Source organism: Topomyia yanbarensis, chromosome 2, assembly GCF_030247195.1.
Source record: "Topomyia yanbarensis strain Yona2022 chromosome 2, ASM3024719v1, whole genome shotgun sequence".
Taxonomy (NCBI): Eukaryota; Metazoa; Arthropoda; class Insecta; order Diptera; family Culicidae; genus Topomyia; species Topomyia yanbarensis.
In genome coordinates this window covers 137225804-137248633 of record NC_080671.1, presented here as the reverse complement: position 1 = coordinate 137248633, position 22830 = coordinate 137225804, and the positions used below count along the sequence as shown (strand labels likewise).

General features: G+C 39.2%; 3 protein-coding genes, 1 long non-coding RNA gene and 2 pseudogenes across 5 annotated transcripts in view; 2 read left to right on the top strand and 4 right to left on the bottom strand.

The window, feature by feature from the left end:
• Window positions 1–2289, bottom strand: part of LOC131681490 (stathmin) — a 123343-nt gene extending 121054 nt beyond the window's left edge. Inside the window, exon 1 of the mRNA XM_058962298.1 lies at window positions 2029–2289. The gene's annotated coding sequence lies outside the window, so the exon portion shown is untranslated. The remainder of the gene's footprint in view (window positions 1–2028) is intronic.
• A 1278-nt stretch (window positions 2290–3567) lies between these two features.
• On the bottom strand, window positions 3568–5528 carry LOC131681489 (prolactin regulatory element-binding protein). Its single transcript, XM_058962296.1, has 3 exons — window positions 5239–5528; window positions 3962–5048; window positions 3568–3903 (listed from the first exon to the last, which is right to left on the bottom strand). The coding sequence occupies exons 1-3, from the start codon at window positions 5377–5379 to the stop codon at window positions 3818–3820; spliced, it is 1314 nt and encodes a 437-aa protein (XP_058818279.1). The 5' UTR covers window positions 5380–5528; the 3' UTR covers window positions 3568–3817.
• A 3832-nt stretch (window positions 5529–9360) lies between these two features.
• On the top strand, window positions 9361–14260 carry LOC131679794 (uncharacterized; annotated as a pseudogene).
• LOC131681482 (asparagine--tRNA ligase, cytoplasmic-like) lies at window positions 11563–12614 on the bottom strand (annotated as a pseudogene).
• Window positions 14261–14483: 223 nt separating the features above from the next.
• LOC131681484 (uncharacterized) lies at window positions 14484–15626 on the bottom strand. 2 transcript variants are annotated; one of them, XR_009303936.1, is made up of 2 exons: window positions 14946–15626; window positions 14484–14715 (listed from the first exon to the last, which is right to left on the bottom strand). It is a non-coding gene; the product is annotated as an uncharacterized LOC131681484 (long non-coding RNA). The 2 variants fall into 2 exon arrangements; XR_009303935.1 differs by having other exon boundaries at window positions 14970–15626.
• A 2351-nt stretch (window positions 15627–17977) lies between these two features.
• On the top strand, window positions 17978–20839 carry LOC131681481 (venom dipeptidyl peptidase 4). Its single transcript, XM_058962293.1, has 8 exons — window positions 17978–18305; window positions 18367–18461; window positions 18519–18649; window positions 18710–18903; window positions 18956–19347; window positions 19404–20373; window positions 20439–20650; window positions 20705–20839. The coding sequence occupies exons 1-8, from the start codon at window positions 18137–18139 to the stop codon at window positions 20801–20803; spliced, it is 2262 nt and encodes a 753-aa protein (XP_058818276.1). The 5' UTR covers window positions 17978–18136; the 3' UTR covers window positions 20804–20839.
• Window positions 20840–22830: the final 1991 nt, after the last annotated feature.

Here is a 22830-nt window from a genome sequence, read left to right as displayed (position 1 = left end):
CATCACGGAAAAAAACACTCTAAAGATAAACCAAAAAGATATTTTCTCTTGAATATTTGGGAAGAAGAAGGTTATAGTGTATTTTTTACATTGTTTTTTGTCGCTGTCAGTTTTTCGTAAATTAGAAAAGTCACTCGAAAAGCAACGTCTATTGATTTTGCGCAAGCACCTCGAAAATCCGCACTCTATCATCGGTACATCGGAATATAACTCAGAATTGCGCAGTCAACGGTGAGTCGTGCGATTACTAAACTGTATACTCTGAGTATAAAACGGAAGGAGAAATGCAATCAGAATGGATGTTCCATTGATCTGTAACACAAGGCTGCAGTGAAAGCCGTTAAGCGAAATCCCGATGCTTCGGCCAGAGATGTGGCCAAAAAGTTGAATCTGTCCAAATGTTTCGTTTGGAGAGCCAAGGACCGGGAGGGACTGCATACGTACAAAGTGCAGAAGGCTCTAAATCATGACGAACGGTAAAATACGGGTGGAACGTCACAGGCCCCGGAACTGTACACCCAGATGCTGACGAAGCCTCAGTGTTTCATCATAGATGATGACTTAGGTGAAGGCGGACATCCGGCAACTTCCGGTGCTACTGTTCTTTTCCGCCCAGCACAAGTTTGATATGCCGGAGGAAGTAAGGAAGCAGAAACCTTCAATGTTTGCCAATAAATACATGATTTGGCAAGCAATCTGCTCATGTGGCAAACGGAGTGCGCCGTTCGTGACTACCGGGACTGCCAACGGGGAGATCTAGATCTACCTCAGGGATGGTCTGCTTCCTTTGTTGAACAAGCACGAGGGCCCTACGATCTTCTGGCCTGATCTAGCTTCGTGCCTCTATTCATATGTTGTTCTGGAGGGGTACGAAGTCAACGGGGTCACTTTCGTACCAAGCGACATGAATCCCCCCCCCCTCCTCCCCACCCATCGCACCGGAGCTAAGGTCCATCAAACAATACTAGGCAATTATGAAGCAGGCACTACGGAAGCAATCCAATGAGGTCATATCTGAGGAAGACATGAAGAAAAAATGGGTCTTCGTAAAGAAGAAGTTGCAGCCAGATCTTGTACAGAACCTAATGGTAATTGGTACTGAAGTTAAATAAAATAATTTTGTCTGAAAGTTTGAAAAGCAACGGTCAACTAGGTAATTTTCCACATCGTTTTTTCTGTGATGCAATTTGATGTGGGTTACCCTTTATGCTAGTTTGAAGCCTGAGATTTAGACGATACGCTAGCTTCCGTCAACGAAACAGAATATCAACGCCTCGTCACCGTTCCATTCACACGTTTCGTGCGTCAAAACCTTCCGTTAATGTTGTGTGTGAATACACCCATTTAACTATCGGTAACTAATTGGTCATTAAATGAAGAATAAACTTAGTATTATCACATAAATAGAGAGCACAGTTTTAAAAATATAGCAATAAATATGGTCAATCTTCGAAACTTCGAAATAATTTTCTGTGACAAATAAATTAATTTAGTCACATACATAAAAATAAAAAAAGAATATTTTTCTACGAAAATGTAAGCACTTCCTAGTTTGACACTGTCGTTCCTCCTTGACAGTAAATTGAGCCACAAGGGTTAACTTTGACAGTTGTCCCAGCAAAAGGATAGAGACCAAGGTGTGGTGCAATGGAAGGTGTGGTCGTAATAATTTATTTTATAATGTTCGACAACGTATCTTTAACGTGAGATCCATTGGAAACAAAAAGGTATATGGCTTAATGACCGAATTTTGGCGTTTCATTGATATGATGTACCGGTGACGGAAGCTAATGTATCGTACTTTAACGAGCAGGATATGTCTCGAAAGTCTGGTCACCCTAACATCGTATCTTGTACTCACATTACACCGGTGAAGCTCACCTCGGTGAAAAACGAAAACATACATGGCACCTGGTTACAGAAAATAGGTAACCAAGGCAGTAGCATCGTGCACCATTGTTAATTCTAAACAAAGATATTTCAGAGGATCTCAGCCATCTTACAACTAGCTAAAAGTGCGATATTTACCTCGTTTTCCGGCGCAAAATATCCTTTCAATCACAATTTGCACACAACACTCACTGCGCTTAAATATATTATTGGACAAATTAAAACAGAGTTCAAATTCTCTTCAATTAACACTTCCCAACTATTTGCATTGCAAAAAAATAAAGCAGATGTTTTAATTAACTGATCACTTCGAGCACCTCGAAAAAGTCAACCGAATGTCACACAATTTGAAACTGAACTGACTTAACTGAGCGATTCGTTTGATGGCTGGAAAAAGAGCTCATTGCGCACTCAACTGAACGCAACGAAAGAAAAAAAGAAGGACCAACCTTCCAGGCCAGCGCAGTGCCTTCTGTGCTTCTGCACATCAATTGCTAACGACGGTAAAGCAAGTAAATACATGAAAATACATAGGATGGGAAAAGAGTGAAAAAACAAAGCAAGCACATCAACGACAACAGCGCAACGCAACGGTCAGACAGCCGCAGCGCGTCTTGGCTGGTTTACATTTTTGCTGGGTTCCAGCATGCTACGAACAGCACACTTCCCAGCAACTGCCTGCTGCTGGAACACTCTTATTATGCTGGCATTCAGCTATAATGTCAACACTACATAAACAACTGGAAGGGTGATCCTGTTTTTGGGATTATTGATGAATAACGTTACACGAACGCTGGTAGAATGTTCCCCCTGCAGCTATTTACATGTCGTTTCTTCGTTTTTGCAACACCCTAATCAATGGTGTATGACGTTATTATTGCTGGTAATTTTCTGCTTGACCGCTTTTCCCTAATGCCGGGCTATCAAACTACATATACAAAATAACTTTCATGACACAAAAATAAATAATGATAATGGTCACCAATCTGGTTCGACCTACCTTGAGATGTTGACGTCCCACGGCACTCACTTCAATTCAGATGGAGCATAAATGAAAGGAAAATGTTATATTAGTGTTCTAACGTCGGTTATACCAGTATGCTGAAAATTTCATGTAGATGTGTTATCGGAAAATTGCATGGATGTGTACCGGGACCAGGGCAAGATTGCCTGAAACGACTTATAGAACTACTAAATCATTAACGCATGGTGGGAAAGCTTTCGCTAACAGGAAACACCCGCAAACAAGATCGAACTAGCAAATGACTTGTAGGGAAAAGTGGGGCAATATGTGTAACCTGTGGTCGAAGGTTTATAAATCTGGAGCAAAACAAACAAATAACCCCAAGTCACCCCCATTGGTAAAAGGCTACTTTTGCTTCACATGCAGTTGTCAAACGTGCTGAAGAATTTTCAATTTTTTCAAAAATAATCGTATGTAATGATCGACCTTTGATTTGCATTTTTTACCTTTCGGGACAATTTGAACAATCTTGAAATTCTATGAGCAAATCCCATAAAAGAAAAGAAAATTTCATGAAACAAATTTAAGGTAGCTTATTTTACTAATTTAATATTGATTTAATGACTTACCCTTAGCTCTGAATTAAAGGTTACAATTTTTTTAACATTCGACTGCGGAAAAGAGGGTCATCACCTGGAGGTAAGATACTATACTTATTGATTCGAACCGTTGCGTATATTTCTTCTACCAAACATTTTATTACGATTTACTAAAGCAGTATAATAAATTAACATCTCTCACTTAAAAAGAGCTATTTGCGTGTATGCGTCTTGTCAAGTAAGTCAAAACTGAATCTAGGCATTTATAAGTTTCCTACAAAATTGCTTTCATATGCTCTGCAGTTCTTGAAACTATACAACATTAACAAATACCAGTATTGATTGATACATCACTCAGCCTCTCTCACAGCCCAATGTACGAACAAAAGCAGAACGTAACGAACAATATCAGTATAATTCCAAAAATTGCGACCCAGGCCGGTAGAGAATCTGAAACAAAAAAAAAAATATTAAAAAACTACTCTCAGCTACCGAATAGTTAACTTACGTCTATACTGTAGACTGTGTACACAAACCCGATTATCCACCGAGATAGATAGAACAGCTGCTTCAGTGTCGCCCGTTACGGCTGGCCCATCAAAGTTGGTGACCGGTAGAAACTCTAAACCGGTCACAAACATCGCGTGTGCATTTGGAATGTGCAGTACCCGCTGCAAACTAAATGCAATATAGATCGACACCGAGCCACTAAACATAGTGCCAACAGCCACAAAGCGTCCGTCATCTCGAACGGCAAGAGCTGCGAGCGACTCATCGATTTCCACCACCCGAGTTAAGCGACCGGCATCCGGGTTCCACTGTTGAAGCAATCCTTTAGGTTTCCCTGATTTTGAGAAAGGGTTCGCTAAGGTGAACAATCGATGCTTATCTTTTTGACCTTCTACGAGACCATACCGACAACGTTTGAAAAGGTAGCGACTTCCTTCCGGTGGATTCCAAGTTAACTGTCTTGATTCTTTGTCAGGATTAATGGACCATATCACACCGATACCGTCTTTCGCTATCGACACAATGTGTTTGCTATCTGGACTGAAGTCCAAATCATCAATTTCCTTAGTATGCGATGAGATATCAGATAGTAGTGTCATTTTTGGGAAATTCCATAGCCTCAAATGACCGTCCATTCCTCCGGTAGCCATGATTCGTCCATTTGGACTGATTCTCACAACCCTCTGCAATGGTTCCGATTCGGTAAAATCTGTCTGCACGGAATCCCCCGTTTTAATTTCAAATCTAATTTGTTTTCTAACCCGGTCCTTGTCGTGTTGACCCTTTTTCTGATTCACTGGTTGCGGACTGACCTGCCCGTTTGCTTGAGGCTGATAGGACACGTTTTTACGTTTGCGCAATCCTTCTACACTATCGGATTTTCCACCGACAACTTCTCCTTCCGACGAACTAATAATTGGATTTACCAGGTACATCTGGCAGTGACTTTCTTGGCCGGCGAGCAACAGAGTACGCTTTTCATCGTTCCGGATAGCGCAATTCATAACCACTGTGGGTCCTGTTTCATGTCGAACCACCTCGTCTGCCACGTACTTTTCGCCGTTGTGGTATATTTCATAAATTTCCTACAAGAACATCAAATATTTATTACCGTTCGAAAATGAACCACCAACAGCAAATCAATATGAATAAAGTTTTAATTGAATTAACAGTATGCGTAACACATTTCTGGTCAGAAATTTCCAGTATTTAATAAGCATGAAAACTAAACAATTTAAAATACGAGTTTTTACGAAAACAAGTGAAATCTCTTACAAATCCATTGGCGACTCCAGTCTTCGAGGCTCCGCCTCCACCAGCTACAAGGACGTGTCGACTAGTTAGCATTTCGATCGCGTACAGTGGAAAGTTCACCCGCGCTAGCAGACCTTCGTTGGGTTTCCTCGTCGGAGCCATTATTCCTAAGCAGTGAGGCTTGTTAAAATCTTGTTTCGAAGCACTAACCAATCAATAATTCCAGTTTTATTTTCAAATCACGGGAAAGAAACATTCACAACACTCGTCCGTTTTACTTCCACGTATTTTCTGTCATCGCCGTCTTCTAACTGTCAAGTTAGAAGAAAACGTTACCCTCCATCACGGAAATATTTCAAAGCGTTACGCGTTGTTGCGTTTGCGCTTCAAGAAGTGGTGCCAGTGCTGCAATCGGTAAGTAATCCAGAACTAGGATAGGATTCGCCAGCTGGCTTCTTCTTCCCAGTAAAGCTCAGCCGGAATTGAACTGGAATTCTGGCTGGTTCCAGTTCGTACACGGGCTCCAGTGACAACCGATTCTAACTAGAATCGGTTGTGTCACTGGAGCCCGTGTACGAACTGGAACCAGCCAGAATTCCGGTTCATTTCCGGCTGAGCTTAACTGGGTTATATTTTACTAATCCCTGTTGAAAACGACATACCCCCACTCGACCAATGTTGCCAAAATATTTGTTTTGTTTCGGTCGTATATTTGTTCTGATTAAAATCTCGACAGACATATGATTACGGCTTAAAAGCCAACTGTCAAAATTCTCTTTGAAAGCAAATTCCGAACAAACCGTTGCTGGCTAAACACAGTTCATAGCAGTTAATGAAATAGAAAACTTTTCTCTTTTGTTTACTACCAATATCTGTGATTGGCGAGTAACGGTTTGTCCGGAATTTCCTTTCAAAGAGAATTTTGACAGTTGGCTTTTAAGCCGTAATCATATGTTTATCGAGAAATATTCTATATTATGTACCAATTTCATGGAAAAATCAAAGATTTAGTCTTTATATCCGCATTTAAACGATCATAACGTTTTTTCCATCGGAATACAGCAAAACAAAATAATATATATTCGTTGTTGGACATTACGAAAAATATCTTCACGCCTCTTCATTTTTGTAAGTTGCTTTCTGAGTCAAGCAACCTCTGTCACAAGAATAATTTTCTCTGTTCGGATTTATTTTAAATATTCTAAAACTACTTTTCTGCAAGGTTTAATTTTTGTTTTGGAGGAATGTATAGGTTTTTACATGTGATTGTTTCGGAGAAAACAGCAGTAGAAAATACACTCTCCTATTTACACCGATGATCGATTTAGTTGAAAACTGTACAATTCAACTGTATCGATAATACCAAAGGAAGAACAAGAAGCGACTTCCGGGATAACTTTCTCCCTGTTTGCTCAGTACTTCCAATTTACTCGGTACTGGAACAAAGACAATTTTTACATGATGTTCAAAATATTTTCATACTTACGCTACACAGCCTGTTGATTTCGAAAAGAGGCATTTCCGCATTACTCCGCACACAGAACAGAATCCACGATAACCGCGCTACCGGATCTCTCGGGAATTTCAGTTCTGGATAATATGTTTGATTTCGTCTGCCAAATAATGCCTGCACTTCATAATTACAGACGGATGTTATAGAAAGAAAGCGGTATCTCGAGAAAACAAAAAAATCAACACGGTTAACAATCGTCGTTTTATGTTTGATATCACAATATGACAACACTTCCAAGCAGCCCTTTGGTACTTTTAGTTTCCAAGCCGAAGGTTTGCCTATGTCACTTTCGTCCAATCACGAGCTGGTTCAGAATTGGTTCAAAAACAGAAGACAGAGCTGGCGGATCCTATCCTAGATCCAGAAGCAAAACGTGATTGTAAAAAGATTGGAAGCGTGCTATTCTATGAGGAAACTGAATGATCGACATAGATCTTTCATTAGGGCTTAAATCGCAAATGTAAACAAACTGCCTTTTTCGCTATTATGACATTATGCAACAAAAATACTACAAGATTGAGGTGAAAATTAGTTAAAATAGTTTTTGGTTCGATTTATAATTAAAGAAAACGAAACGGCGAAACATGCATTTTCTTCGAGATTTCGACTTAGGCCCTTTTTCTCATATGGAATATAAAGGCTAAACTTACATTTTTAGACAGAACCGGGCCATACGGTTATAATTCACAAAATTATTCTTTAAACGGCGGTTCTATTATATAAATGATAAGCAATATCTACTATGATCATGTCTACTCGATAGTTGTTGCACATAAACATTCAAATATTTCGATATTTTCATGTAATTCGAAGAAAAGATGCACGCACCCTTTCATTTACATTGGGTTTCTATGCGCCCATTTGCTGAGCCCTGTTAAAAAGTATACTGTCAAGCTCGCCCATTTACCCAGCCCTACCCAGCAAGACAGAGTCAGTTTAGCCCATTTACCGCGCCCTTCTGAAAATTATGTACACGGTTTAGCCCTTCCGCAAATGGTGGTTGCTGAAGGGCGAAATCACGACTGGGATGCAAATTGGGCGTAGGGGAGACTGAGGAGACTTGATCCCTTTTTTTTATTTTTCAGTCCAACTCCGTGGAATGATAAAAAACTATGCATTTTTTGTAGTTTTACATTGTTTCTAGGGATGACTAATAATCATAAAAAATTACATGGAAATATTATACTGGACATGAGCTATGGGCATTTCTAGAAAACAACAATAAAATGGAAAATTCTTAGATTAGTGGAGACTCGATCCCTAATTTGGGGACACTTGATTCCTTTATGAAAACGTGTTTAAAAGAGCATGTAGGGTAATAAGCCTATTTTTGCCCTGTTTCTACTATCATCCTACCCATCTGAAGCCTTTGGTTAGAGCAGCGTCTGCCATCTTTGCTCAACGCATTGACTCAAATGGTATTGCGATAATGGGGGTACTCGATTAGAGATTTTGCTGCGCTCAAACAGAAGATTTTCACCATTCTCAAGACAATTTTGTTATTATATTGGCTCTTAATAAGAGGCGAATGACCTTAACGTTAATGACTCTGAGGGTGCAGATAAGCTCAGAAACGGAATTCCGTTTTCTTGCATCCCTTTTCCGGCTGCCCTTTTTTCTATTTTTATCTCTCTCTAAAACGGAATGAAAACTATTCCGTTTCGTGATCAGGGTTGTGTTAAACTCGAAGAAAATCTTCCGTTCCACAAATATTTGACATTTCGTTCCACAGCTTCCACATAGAGCTGTCAACATTGTTTTGACTGTTGTTACTCTGAATATAAACATTTGATATTATATTATTGCTATTAGATAAATTTCAAATAGTTACAAACAAAAAGTTAATGTTAAATCTTTTTTGTACCACTGTTGTTCCAAATCTTAGGAAAAAAAAAGTTTATTCAGTTGGTATAAGGACAGACATGCAATTTGAAGACAACATATATGTGTAATTAAAATGACGACGAAAATAAGTTGTTTTGAAAACGAGTGCGTAGTGTTCCAGTTATGACCTAGTTCTTGTGGTGGTCAAGTTTCATTGCATTATAGACTGCTTTTATGTGTATCAAAATTTATTCATTGGCTACCATTGTGAATAACTTGCAACGGACAAGTTCATCTGAAACCTTTTTATTAGATATTAAAACTCTAATCATTGGCTTATTGTGTCGCAGTTTTCCCAATTGTAGATAGTAAAATTAAAGTCGTTCCTAGCAAACAATCGTGCATTCTGTTGGTTAATTTGATCTGCATAGTATCAGTGAGTAGTTGAGGGATATAACAATATAAACATTCGCGATATTCTAATCTGCATCTGTTTCTCATGCTGAAATATCGATATATCGTTTTGCATCACCTGCTAGTAAATATATCATTTTGCCTCATGTGCTTTAGTAAAATCATTGTTTTGCCTCACCTACTAAAGAAGAAAATTGATGTTGTTTATTTCTGTTTACAGTTTGTGACCAACGTGTATTTGTTCCTGCTGTCCAACAATTCGCTCGTTCAAAGGCAACAAACGGAGGATAGCGAATCACTACCGGAACCAACGCAAATTCTGCTGATCGATCGTGTCAATTGTGCTTTACAACGAATCGCTATACTCCGGGCTGATCGTGGTCCGGCACAAGATGCTATACCGGATCTACGCTTGCACGGGAAATTGTAACATACCGAAACCGAATGAGGGGGAAGATGCATCAAACGGTGCGGGTAAGTTCGATGGCGAATAAATATGAAAAATCATTACTGACTTCCGTTTATTGCAGTATCGTCCCCACTGGGCTACCGACCAACGTGTAATTGTTTCTGCTGTCTAAAAAGTCGACCGGACTCGCTCGATTAAGTACCAAACGGGATACTGAGTCGCTACCAGAAGCGACACCAATTCCGCTGAAATCTATCGTTTGTGTGTTAACACGAACCGCTATACTCCGCGCTGATCGTGCTCCGGAACGAAATGCTACACCGGTTCTACGCTTGCATGGGAATTTTAATCGTACCGAAACGGTAAGAGTCAATGTCCATCTGCTTCCAGTGTGCGGCAATGAGATTTCAACTCGCCGGATACACCACGGCCGCAGCTGCTTGTAGCAGGTGAATTTGCTCAACACCATATTACGTTTAAAAGCGACCCCGACCGCCCGAAATGTCACCTGATTTGCTCTCTGAACGCGTTGCTCATCCAGAGTTGCTTATTTTGGCTATTCGCAACTAACCTACACTGGATACAGGTCGTTCCTGCATCCGCCACCCGTGGACGCGCTCGATGGCTCTCAGCTGAGTTTGTGTATGTATGTGAGTATCAAATAATGTCACTTTTCTCAGAGATGGTTGGACCGATTTAAACAATGTTATACTCAAATGAAAGGTGCAACATAGCCATAGGCTGCTATTGAATTTTATTTGGATCTGGTTCTGGAGTTATGAGTTGGAAAGTGCGATCGCACATGAAATGATCTAAACCTTTGTGCTTTTTGCATATAAAGAAATACTATGCAATCACTCCACAAATCAACTTTTCAACTGAGACTCGGGGGCCGAATGTCATAATCCATTCGATTCAGTTCGTCGAGATCGGCCAATGTCTGTGTGTGCATGTGTGCACATCTAGGGGGAATCGGACCGCTGGCCAATTCGGACCCCAGCTGTTTCTCAGCTATGGTAATATTATGAAAAGCGTATATATCATTGTCATGGCTGTCATGTAGCTCTGTTTTATATCACAAAATTTTGCGGTTCTCAGTTTTCGTATGCGTGCGCTGGGGGCGAATGTTGTTTTGGAGCGCTTTTTTGAAAAAATGTGTAAGCCAAAAACACAATTTTCGTTGGCAACAACAATATATCAAGTCAAATGCATTATCGTGATTTTGGATCTACTGGATAATATCTTTTATTTAATATCTTGTTTTGGGCGAGACTATCAACTGTTTTCGTTTAATTGGTGTGTGAATAATAGAATATGGGATGAGCTTGTCAAATTCCAGCAAAAATCCGTATTGCCGTCGACGGGGGTACGAATCGATGGGTTGAATTTCTTAAGGAAAATATTGGCACAGAAGAACAGTTCGGTGACGGGGGATTTCGATTCCTGCACCGATGAATCCATGACTTAAGGAAAGCGGTTGAATTGCAAGGTAAGAACCTGTAAGAACATTACAAATTAAAAAAAAAATTTCACTCGTTACTGATGTCTATTTAACAGATAATCAAAACACCCAAATGCTACAGATTTTACAAAATCTCTCAAAGCGATTTAGAGCACCAGTTACGATAGCGAAATAAGTCGAATTCTGGTGTTGTGTGAAAGTTCTGGCCGGTTGTACCAAATCATGGCCAACATTAATACTTTGTTCCTGGCCCGTGACATTCTACCGAATGCATTTGTATTCTTGCGATCCAGTAACTCTCAGTTGGCTGCTACCGGCGAGAACCCACTTAATTCAAATTTCCCCTCGGTTGGTACACGAACGTATCTGGTGTTCGCTTGTTCCTATTGGACAACGGGCCGTATGTAGCACTAGTGGATTGCACTGGAACCTCGACAACCGGGCTGTTTGGTAAGCACTTCGAACACTTACTCTAGCCAGGAAGTTCAAATTCAATCAGAGAGTGCCGTACTTTGGTTAATGGGAACGACCCCGAAGGATATGTGATAAGAGTATTGCCTGCAACTGAAAATACGCGTTCATGTCAACGGGCTTTTAGGTGCCTAATAAAATTCCCTCATCTCTCTGTATGTTGCTTTATTAGATATAATACAAATATTAGAATGACAATATTTTATTTTCTTAAAGTAAAAGTGTCAATTTCTAGCTTTTTAGTAATACTGTTCAGAGAAATCGACCTCCGACAATTAATCGGCGACCGTCTTCACATCTAGACATGTAAAATGATTTAATTTTCGCGGGAAACCGGCACAGCATTATTGGTTCGTTTATTTGCTCCGTCATTTTTCGTTCCGGACCCTCCGGAATATCATCGCCAAACTCATAAAAAGTTCCATCATTCTTGGTGACGTTGTTCTCCTTTAGCCAATCAATAGCATCGACATAGTTCGGTGGCATAAAATTCGGGTTAAGATGACCCCACAGAGATTTCAATACTCGATCGACAACATCTACTATCAAATCTTCCAGCCGATCAAGTAGCTCTTTGAAAGTAATAAAGGGACATTCACCCTCAATATAACTGTATTCTGCTAAATCACGGCGAGCAAGACTCTGCTCTGCACGGTAACTTTGAGAAATACAATCGATATCGCCCAATGCCGGCAAACAGGTTTCCATATATTTTTGTGAGCTTTGCGTCAGGAATGATTCTGCCCTAAAATGTATTTATTGTTTGAGCAAATACTTCTAATGCGAAAAATTTTTATTTACCTAAAATAGTCCAGTTTGAACAGAGTCGACCCTCCTTCAACTTGTGTTTGCACCAGCGTTGGCGGCGTTACCTCCGTGTAACCACGTTCATGATAATGCTCCCTAAATACCATCATAATGACATCTCTCATCTTAAGCATCTTAGAAGTATTTTCGCCTCTAATCATAATGTGTCTGTTATCGAGCTAGACATCAGGATGAGCATCCTCGTTCAAAATAGAATCTGCCCCACCGGCCGGAGCTAATCCAATTAGCTACCAATAATCAACGTGCAGCTCATGTCCACCGGGAGCGGACTTACCTTCTGGAACCTCTGACACAAGGTATCGCTGAGAACGCTTTTCAAGAATTTTCTTGAGCTGAGATTTGGCTACTAGTTCGTAGGGTGATTCTGATTTTGCATCCTTAGCGTTTACATAAATTCTTGGGAAAGGTTCCTTACCGGCGTGCTTCATGGCTTGTAGGATTGTTTTGAAGGGCTGTTCCATCACCGAACTCGTCATCGCCACGCTTTTCCAAGGTGTTGAGATCGTCTGGAGGTGGTGAGAAAAATTGGATCAATATTCAATTATTATTATCCATCACCGTTGGTTGAATTTCAGCGGCCGTTCACTTTCCGGCAAGTGTAATGGATAAGAGTACTTACTGGCAACGTTTGTTGAGTGCCGAACAGGGGATTGATTTCCGTTTCATCCTTGTTACTACGAGTAGGTTATGCTTCTTTTATCATCTCAGCATAGATATCAGTTTCGGCTGCCAACGTCGGATGGTAATCTAACGAGATTATATTAAATTCAAAAAAAAATTATCTTAAAGAAACCACCCAACTTACCACTAAGAATTGTAACTTTTCATAGTTAGCGTCATACTATTGAACTTCGCTGTCCAAGCATTCCTGACATTCTTCCGGGTGTTGCATGTGCATCTACGCCCCCCGAAACGAACGGTCGGGGTGAAACGGATAGTAGATTCTTCGTATACCACTAACCGTATCGCGGGGGATAAAACATTCCTTCTTCATAGCCTCCAACAGTTCTTAGTGCATCTGGTGTAGGATAAATCGATTCCAATTTTGAATTAGACTGATCAGATTGATGTTAGCAATGTTGCTTCGGTCCGAAGAAAATATTAACCCCAGGGCAGCTGCTTCCGGAAAGAGAATTCCTTACAACAGCAGTGCGTAATGGGTCGAAGTGACAGCTGCTATCTAAACCAAGACTATTGAAAACTATAGGTAGGATTATTCAAGATTAGCTAAAACTAGTCGAGATTATTTTGGGAATAAAAAAGTTCACTAATTTATTTTAGTCCAACGTTTAGAGTGATTTCCCCCTAGGGGTGTGGATGTTTTTTTATAAGCGTTGGCTGAATTTTCGTGAAAAAGCATGTGTCGCCACGCGATGGGAGTACAATGTACGATTATTTCAAGTCAATTTGAATAGCTTTCAATAATTATTTTCTTTGATATTTCACAGGTGCCATTAGGAGCCTTGAGGACAACCATAACAAGTGGGTGACTAAACAGAACAGCGGGACATTATGATTTAGAGCAACACACCACCGTTCTATGAATCGTTGGGGTTTGCACCATGCGATGTAGAATAATATAGTCAATGAGACAAAATAACTAATCGAATGATTCACTGCGTATAGTTTTTCTCATGTTCCCAATCTTCTATTGGCAGACAGCCGCTTTAAATAATCGGTGCAATGTCGTAACATTATTTAGTGGATTCTTGGTGGAAATGTGGTGCTTCCTGCCGATGTTGGTGACTCGAAGGCAAACCGAATAAAAGGGCTCCAGATTGAAACAGTTCAACATATAGGGTACATGATTTAATTTTTCTCAAACTATTAGGGTGCTACACTATGTTCCGATGAATATACTGGAAGAGGTAGAGATTTTGTGCGAAGTAGGGATACCAATTTTTTATCCCATAATTTGAACAGCACGATGTGTTCGGTTAGGTACAATAAATAGATAGGCTACGATGATATAAAGAGATGTAACCCTCTCAGTGGGAGGCACGATTCTCGAGAGTCTAAGATAGAATATTTATGCAATTTCACCCGATCGAAGTGAATTATAACTCTTACAGAAACATGGACAAATATATTGCGAATGAATAAATTATGTTTCTAAAGTAAATTGCTTTATGTATCGAAAGAAAATATCCAGTTAAGTTATAAAAGTTTGCCCTCTTGCTTTGGAACAATTCAGCAGTTTAAAACTCTCTTAAAATTAGACGTGCATACTCTGGGAGCCAAAAGCGATATACGAAGAATAAACTGAATCGTAATGACATTCTATAGAGAAAAGAAAGGAATTTGGCTTTCTTTCATTCATAATCTTTAGTAAAAACAGCGTGTGGTGATATTTCATTCGTTTGTCTATTCCTTATATAGTTTTAGTCGAATAGTTATCAGCCAGCTCCAAATCGCATTATGGCACGTTGAAATCTCGTATCGAGGGTATCCATTTCCACGTGTAGACTTTAAAACTGCATGATCGCTGGTCCAAATAGCAGCTGTGTATCAAAGATGCTAACACGTTTCACTCGTTGTAATTTCGTAATTTGTATTGCCATACAAAAGAGCCTTCAACTGAAAGAGTACAGAAAAGAAACAAATATCAAACTGAATTTATTGAAAAACCCCGGGGCGGTGGATTGCTCTCGAGTTGCACTTTCTAGCAGAAGAGCAGGCCACTGGACGTGTTTCATTCCCACTTCTGCTAGAAAGTGAAACACCAAGGCAATCCACCGCCTCGGTGTTTTTTAATGAAAAACGATATGAATGAGTTTACAAATGAAAAAGTATTATATCTTCAGTACAATGGAATCACTATCAGTGGGAACCTTGTTTAAGCTTCCGGGGTGAAGTCTTCTCACTACATGATCTTCTTATTGGCTTCTTAAAACACTACACAAGATCTTCCTACACTAGTTTCTAATCTGATTTGGATTAATCGAATTACACATTATAATTACACATCACAAAGGTGATTTATTGTTCGCAATAGAATAGAATTTATCATCAGGCATTATTTCAACCGTACATCGCTCATCAACAATTTGTCATTTTTGTTGACATGGTGTTAAAAAATATCCACTCTCGCTAGCTTACTATTCGGAAAAACAACAACAAAACTCCACAAGCACTTCCGGAACTTTTTTATGCTCCGATTGTAGTGAAAAACTTTTGCTAATATATATTTTTAATTGCAGAAAGATTTAAAATGTGATTGAAATTTTCGTTTGCTGCTTTTAATACTATATGTAAACAAAGTTTTTTATCTCTTTCTGACTGGTAACGCAACGTATGATGACACACGAAAGAAAAATTGATAGGAGAAAAAGAGATGATCGATTTGTTTTGCTCTGGTTTAGACATATGCACAGGGTTGAACATAAGTTCCACTGCGATCCAAAACGTCAAAACGGAACGGAATCGGAACGGAATTTCAGCTTATCTGGGCCCTGAATGACCTCTTCAATCGAAATAAAAAATGGACCTTAATAATAAATCAATGAAGCTGAAATAATAAAATTATTGTAGTAATAATGTGGTACCCTTCTTAATAGGACAAAAACGGGTACATTACCCCATTCAATTTTATAAATGGATTGTAGTATTGATTAAATTGTTATGATTAGATATTGTTATTTTTGTTACTACATATTACGCATCTCTCACCTGATTTTTTTTACGAATTCCCCAAATCTCCGTGCAATTATTTGAAAGCTGTCTTTATTATGGTTGAGGAACGTCAAATGTGCCCAAGTAACCATAAGCATTAAGCCATTGCACTATATTGGCTATACATTTGCACTAATGTTGCATTGAAACCCCATTACAGCATTAACAACGCAATAAAGCTCTTTATTAGCATCAATAATGCACAGCCGACATATAGCATTATAGCTTGCTCTATATGCGTATATAAAGCTGATATAACGCGTACATGCTTCAAGGATCTTTAAAGCATGTAAGCTTTACAAGTGCATTTAATGCCATTATAGAGCATATAAAAAGCTGATATAATGCTATTGTAATGCTGTAGGTTTATTTGTTATGCAACTCTTCTTGAAGATTATATTCGGCATATTTCATTTCAATCGAACATATGCAATATAGTCCAGGAAGCAAAGGCAGCGCACTTACCGTGAAGGACGAGGCAAGGTACCTCAGTTCGAGACTTACTAAAGGTAATTTTCGTAAACATTCATATCATGTGAGAACGAAAACCCATTAAGGATATTCATTACAATGTATTAGAACAGAGTCAATTACGGTTTTAAACAGAATATTTTATTTTAAAATTTTTCCTTTTTGCTCATCATACCGAAAGGAAACATAAGAAATGGTTTTAAAACCATGGCGGACAATGACAACCAACTGAAGCTTTTTAATAGCATTAGTAGTGCCAATATAAGGCTTTCAAATTTGACATTTGTACGCTTTTGCTATATAATAGCATTAGTACTGCAGAAACGAGCTGTCAATCTCCGCACAGTAATAGCACTATATTTCGCCTTTTCTAGCATAATATCGGCATTAAATAAGTATTTAGGGCTTCACGGCTTTTTAGGACAGCTTTATATGTGGATCTAAAGCAGATATTAGGCTACGTTATAATGCTTATTGGTTACTTGGGTGGGATGCATGGTTGCTACGTATACTGTAGTAAACCATTACAGTTATGTTTCTTTACGATGAAGCGTTCATTTTTGACATTTTTTTATGACAACAATGACTTCAATTGTTCTGGTGTGAATTTGGTTATTTTCAGTGGTGTGTATGAAGTATGGCGAAGGGGATCAAATCTCCACGAATTTGAAGGGATCAAGTGAACCCATAGCATCTATTTCAGCAAACTTTAGTAAAAATATAGTCGAACAAAAGAATCAGCTCAATCATAACGTATTCATATAATTGACATTCTCCTGTAATTCTGTATGCGAAAGTAGAGTATGTAGTGGGTGATTTTATCAATTTTATAAAAGTTTGAAAATTTGAAAAATAAATCTTCTTCAGTTCTTCTGAGACATTTTTAAATCGGTAAAAATTCGGTTACACAAAAGTCCAATTTCTTTTTTCTGTGTTAATGAAATTTATGTTTAGATAAAACTACGCAACTTTATAGTATATTCGATTAAAGTATTCTGATCCGCCTTTGAGTTACAATGATGGGATCAAGTCTCCCCGGGGATCAAGTCTCCTCAGTCTCCCCTATTGTTCTTCTATAAATTAACGATTCAATTCGTCGTTACTATTGGGGATATTGTAGAACTATTGTTATATTCATTGAATAAAATCAAAGTTCAAATTGTAGGAACAATACAAAAGTATCAACTCTAATGGTTACTATATCCCATAACATAGGTTTATTGTTCGGACTATGTCACAAATGGTTTCTAACTATGCGGGAGGCCAGACACTAACGGCTAATTTCTTCACATAGATGAAAACCGGTTTTCGTTGAAAACTGGTTTCCGGCTAACTGGTCACCAGCAAACCGAAAACTGGTTTTCAGCGAAACAGTGCAACATCGGATTAAAAGCGGCACAATTACCCTGGGCTAGTTCTTTACTTAATTGCCCTTCAAACCTAATAAAATTCGTCAAGTTCTGATAAGAACGCCTACAATTTCACAGCATGATACATCGCATTTACGGCTATTTCCCGAAGCGCTCATTTAATTTCTCGACATAGTTTCCCCTGCAGTTGACTGGTGGAAAGAAGATCGACTACCAATACATTGTTCTAGTCTTAACCGAACTCATTTGCCACTTTTCAATTGCCATCGATTGGCTTTATCTCTCGTTGTGTTTCGATTGACATTATCTCTTGAAGCTTAGAAACAATATCTCTCGTTCGTACCTGCTTTGAGATAACACAAACAGCCTATGGTCGGTCAATTTGGGTACTCAATCAATAGTATACGAAAGTATCATTATTAGTCTATTATCCGCTGTGAACCCAATTGCAGAGAGGTCACAAATCACGAGCTCGTGTCTGTTTGATGGTTTTGAAGAAAATGATGATCGAATTGCTCATCCTCGGAATTGTTTTGATCTCTGCAGGAGCAGCTCCAACAGATTCTAAACAAGGAGAATTGAAGGATTTTCCGTTAGATGAGATTATTCCGAATAGATTTTCGCAGAAAGAGTTTGGCGCTAGTTGGATAACAGGTTTAATACATAATCAAATCGATGAGAAAGGGTCAATGGTAACAGACATTCTATTTCACAGGTAACGAGTTGTTATATCGGAATGATGATAATAATTACGTCAGATTCAACGTGGAAGACAAAACAGAAAGTGTTCTATTGGAATCCAAAGATTTGGTGATTTTTATTACGTTCTTTGTGTTTCATAGATTAACTGTCCGTTAACATTTTTAGGCTATCTGGCCTGGTGCATCTGTTCAATTTATAAAGCCTGATTTTAAAAAGGTGTTAATTCGCTACGCTATTAGAACAGTTTTCCGTCATTCGACACTCTCGAAATATACTGTACTAGACACTGTGACTGGGTTGGTGATTCGTATTTTCCGCAAAAAAACACTTATCCTATGGCATGCTTATCATTTCAGAATTGCATATGAAGTCGCCAATGGGGAAGAAGTGTCCATTTGTGTTCTCTCTCCAACTGGCCAAACATTGGTCTACGTGAAGGACAACAACGCCTACTATAGGCCGGATCTGCTAAGCAATATTGAAATCTCTTTAACCCAGGATGGTATCCCTGGAATCATCTATAATGGCGTCCCCGATTGGGTTTACGAGGGTAAGTGTTTTAATAGATCTTACTCCAAGTATTTAACTTCCTGATTTATTAGAGGAAGTTTTCGGAACGGACGCAACTTTATGGTTCTCGAACGATGGAACTCACATTTCCATGGCCAGTTTTGATGACACTGCGGTGAAGGAGTTCACGTATCACATATATGGAGACCCAGAAGACCCTGAACATCAGTATCCCGAAGAATACACGATTAGGTACCCCAAAGTCAACAATACCAACCCAAAAGTGTATCTAAGGGTAATGGATTTAACAGCTAATCCACGTGTTTGGACGCAAGTACTCGCACCAACTGATATTGTCGGAAATGATCACATTCTAGGAACCGTCAACTGGATTGGTCAAGATTTAGGAATAATTTGGACCAATCGAAGACAAAACGTGGCAACTTATCAGCGTTGTAATGTGCAGTCCTCACAATGTTCGGAGGTTAGAATTATACATTCACAAAGATCGTAAAGGATAGCTTCTTCATTTTTTCGTAGCTTGCCAGGATAGATGAACCAACGGGATGGTACGATCTGTATACTCCAAAGTGTACTACATCTGGCGATCGATGTTTTTTCCTGGGTAACAACAATGGTTGGCGACGGGTTTGGGAGCTTGCCGCTGGCTCGGTAATTTACAAAACACCCGAACAATTCACTGTGACGGCAATCAATGGGTTCGACGAAGCGAAGAACAACCTTTACTACACAGCAGTTGCATTTGATGCACCCCACCACCGACAGGTTTATCGAGATGGAGATTGTATAACGTGTTCGCTGCTAAAGGATGAACTTCAGGATGACACTCCATGCAATTACGCCAGCATTACTCTAAGTCCTGATTTCACATATTTTGCTGCAACTTGTTCTGGGCCTACACCTTCGTATACACAGATTTTTCGAACGGAAGGATTGCAACCAATAATGGATTGGCAGGTGAATAAGGATCTTAGAGAAAAGCTGAGTGGTTACAAAATGACCAAGATCCGGTACCTTAAGGTACCAGTGGGAAACAGCGGATACAAAGCATCTGTCCGCTTGTATCTTCCTCCGGAGATTGATTTTGAAAATCTTCAAAATAACAAAAAGCAGTATTCGATGATTGTTCAGGTATATGGAGGACCCAATTCAGTACGAGTTATCGACAGTTTTGGCATTGGATTCGGCGATTATTTGACTACAACGAAGAAAACTATCTATTGTCAAATTGATGGCCGTGGAACTGGTAATCAGGGTTACAACTTTCTATTCACTATCAACGATCGTTTGGGGACATTTGAAATCGAGGATCAAATTAAGGTGACGCAGTATCTTCAAAATAATTATAATTTTATTGATCGGAATCGTACTGGTATTTGGGGTTGGAGTTACGGAGGATATGTTACTTCGATGACACTAGAAAAGGATACCGAACAGACGTTCAAATGTGGAATATCTGTTGCTCCGGTCACATCGTGGATGTTCTACGGTGAGAGATCTCGTAGAGAATCTTCAACGAATAATGCTTGATGAACTAGTATTCTAATATTTTAGATTCCATCTATACGGAACGATACATGGGACTTCCAACGGCGGAAGACAACCAAGTTGGATATGATAGAGGAGACGTCAGTCGATATGTGAACGGAATAAAGAATCATCTGTTTTTGTTGATCCATGGAAATGCCGATGATAATGTGCACTACCAAAACTCGATGGTATTTGTACGTGCATTGGTGGACGAAAATATTGAATTCGAACAAATGGTTAGTAATTGCTACGTGTATAATTTATTTTATCAGGTTGATTATATTTTTCAGAGTTATCCTGATGAGGCCCATGGACTTACTGGTGTACAACAACATCTTTATCATACTATGGATCATTTTTGGGATCAGTGCTTTGAGAAAAATGATTGAATAAAATAAACGAATTGAGCTGAGTACTGCATGAAACATTGACCCACAGATAACAGACGATTAGATTACATCCACATATATCAGAACCTTGTGTAAAACTTCAAATCGTTTTACCTCACTGATCCATTATTGGAATTTACTCAACTGGTTGCTACTTGTGACGGTTGCTGAGCGGTCAGCGTGACCGCCACTGATTCCAGTTTGCCTGGGTTCAATTCCAGCCGAGGTCGTTGAGATTTTTCTGAGGTGAAAAAATCTGTGGTCACGTCTTCCTTCGGAAGGGAAGCAAAACCGTTGGTCCCCAGTCCCATGAGTTGATGGATCGATATCTCTAGCCTAGATAGTGGAGTCACCTCTCTGGGGTCGGTAAAAAAGAAGTAGAATCCAACTTTTTCTATATTTACTAACAAATAGTATATACGGCTCCTATCAAAAGCAAGTGTCGGACTAACCATTCCTTCGCTTTCCTTCCGCGATCTACATTCGGGCATGGCCGGCGCCCGTATTGATCAATAAACACATTAGGATTACCACGAGTTAGTTGCACATTGAAAGATGGTTTCGCTATTCACAAGAGCATAATTATCTACTTATTCCCTGTACAATTTCAGCTAGTCCAGATCGATGACAAGAGTAGCAGCCAGGGGTGGTCGCACAAGCTCAAGGTCTACTCAACTGGTTGCTACTTGAAAATTGACAATCCCATTTCAGCAGCACAGTGGTCGAGTGCTGCGCCACCTACAAATGTTTACTTAATGTGTTTTATTTGCCTATCTCATTTGAATTGGCAGTTGCTGATGTCTAAATATATTTCGAATACAAGCCTCATCGTATGTTATCTATGATTGAACTTAATTTTCTCAATACTCATAAAATAAAGAGCTTTTAGTTCATCTAAAAGTGACTATTTATCAAGTGCCTCGTAAATTGAAGTAAAAAATGTAATACATTCCATTGTATGAAACCACACAAATCATAATGTGAGTCGATCCAAACTATAGATGTCGAAAACATTCGTTCTTATCTTGTGAACTCAATTGTATCAACTATTTTTCCGTCCGCGTTGGTATGACACCTATAGAAGTTTGAATTTTGAGGTAAGCGATTCATTTGTACGTGGATATTAAACGAAAATAAACGCCTTCGGAGCTTGTGTGGAGGGCGGTAGTGTAAAAAATATGCGAGACCTCAATGAGTGTATTTTAAAAGTCAGATATAGTTTTAGTTGATTTACTATATGAGCGACCGTAAGTATAAGTAGCAAAGATAGAATATACTTTGTAAAACAATGATGTCATAGAACACGTTCTAGAACGCGTTCCTGTTCTCGTCAAGCACGCGTGCTGTTCTTTGTACAAGCACGCAAGTGTACCTGTTCTTCGAAGACTAGTGTACCGCGTGCTCGAAGAACGTGTTCTCGTTAATAGTTACCGGGTGCTCGCCGAGAACACGAACACGAAGTTAGAAGAACACGTATCTGCTCGTATTCTGGCTTTTTGTGTGCCGTGTGCTTCGTAGAAACGAGAAATGACATAGAGTAACAGAATTATGAATCTGGCGTGAAATGTAGTTGAGCATCACTATCCTTCGAAAAAAAAACTATCCCGTTACTTGCTAACATAGGACAATTCTCCTGTGTCGCATTTGGCAGAATATTACACATTTAGAGCTCATAAAATTGTGAAGTTTATTTAGGCAATTAGAAGCACTGCGGACTATGGGACTTATCGTAGGGCTGATATGCACCAAAAAATCATATACTGAACATTAACTGAACTACCATTTTGGAACATTGTATGAATATAACAAATTAAAAAAAAAAATTAATTTGATGATGGATCTGAAAATATAAATTCATAAGTGTACCTACAAGAACGCTGGTTAAACGTAATTTTCTAATTAACCTAACTTGATTGGGACAGAAAATGCAACCCGTAAGCAATCGAAACCAAAAATGAGTTCTTTTTAGTTAATCAAAAGATATGTGGAAGCCAGGAACGCACGCTTGTTGCTAGGCACCGACTCGC

Bases quoted from the DNA above. Each gene is read 5' to 3' on its own strand.
- LOC131681489 (XM_058962296.1), bottom strand. From the start codon at position 5,379: ATGGCTCCGACGAGGAAACCCAACGAAGGTCTGCTAGCGCGGGTGAAC. The intron at 5,049-5,238 runs GTAAGAGATTTC...ATGTTCTTGTAG, and splicing joins CTGGAGTCGCCAATGGATTT to GAAATTTATGAAATATACCA. The intron at 3,904-3,961 runs GTAAGTTAACTA...TTTTTGTTTCAG, and splicing joins ACACAGTCTACAGTATAGAC to ATTCTCTACCGGCCTGGGTC.
- LOC131681481 (XM_058962293.1), top strand. From the start codon at position 18,137: ATGGTTTTGAAGAAAATGATGATCGAATTGCTCATCCTCGGAATTGTT. The intron at 19,348-19,403 runs GTTAGAATTATA...ATTTTTTCGTAG, and splicing joins AGTCCTCACAATGTTCGGAG to CTTGCCAGGATAGATGAACC. The intron at 20,651-20,704 runs GTTAGTAATTGC...TATATTTTTCAG, and splicing joins ATATTGAATTCGAACAAATG to AGTTATCCTGATGAGGCCCA.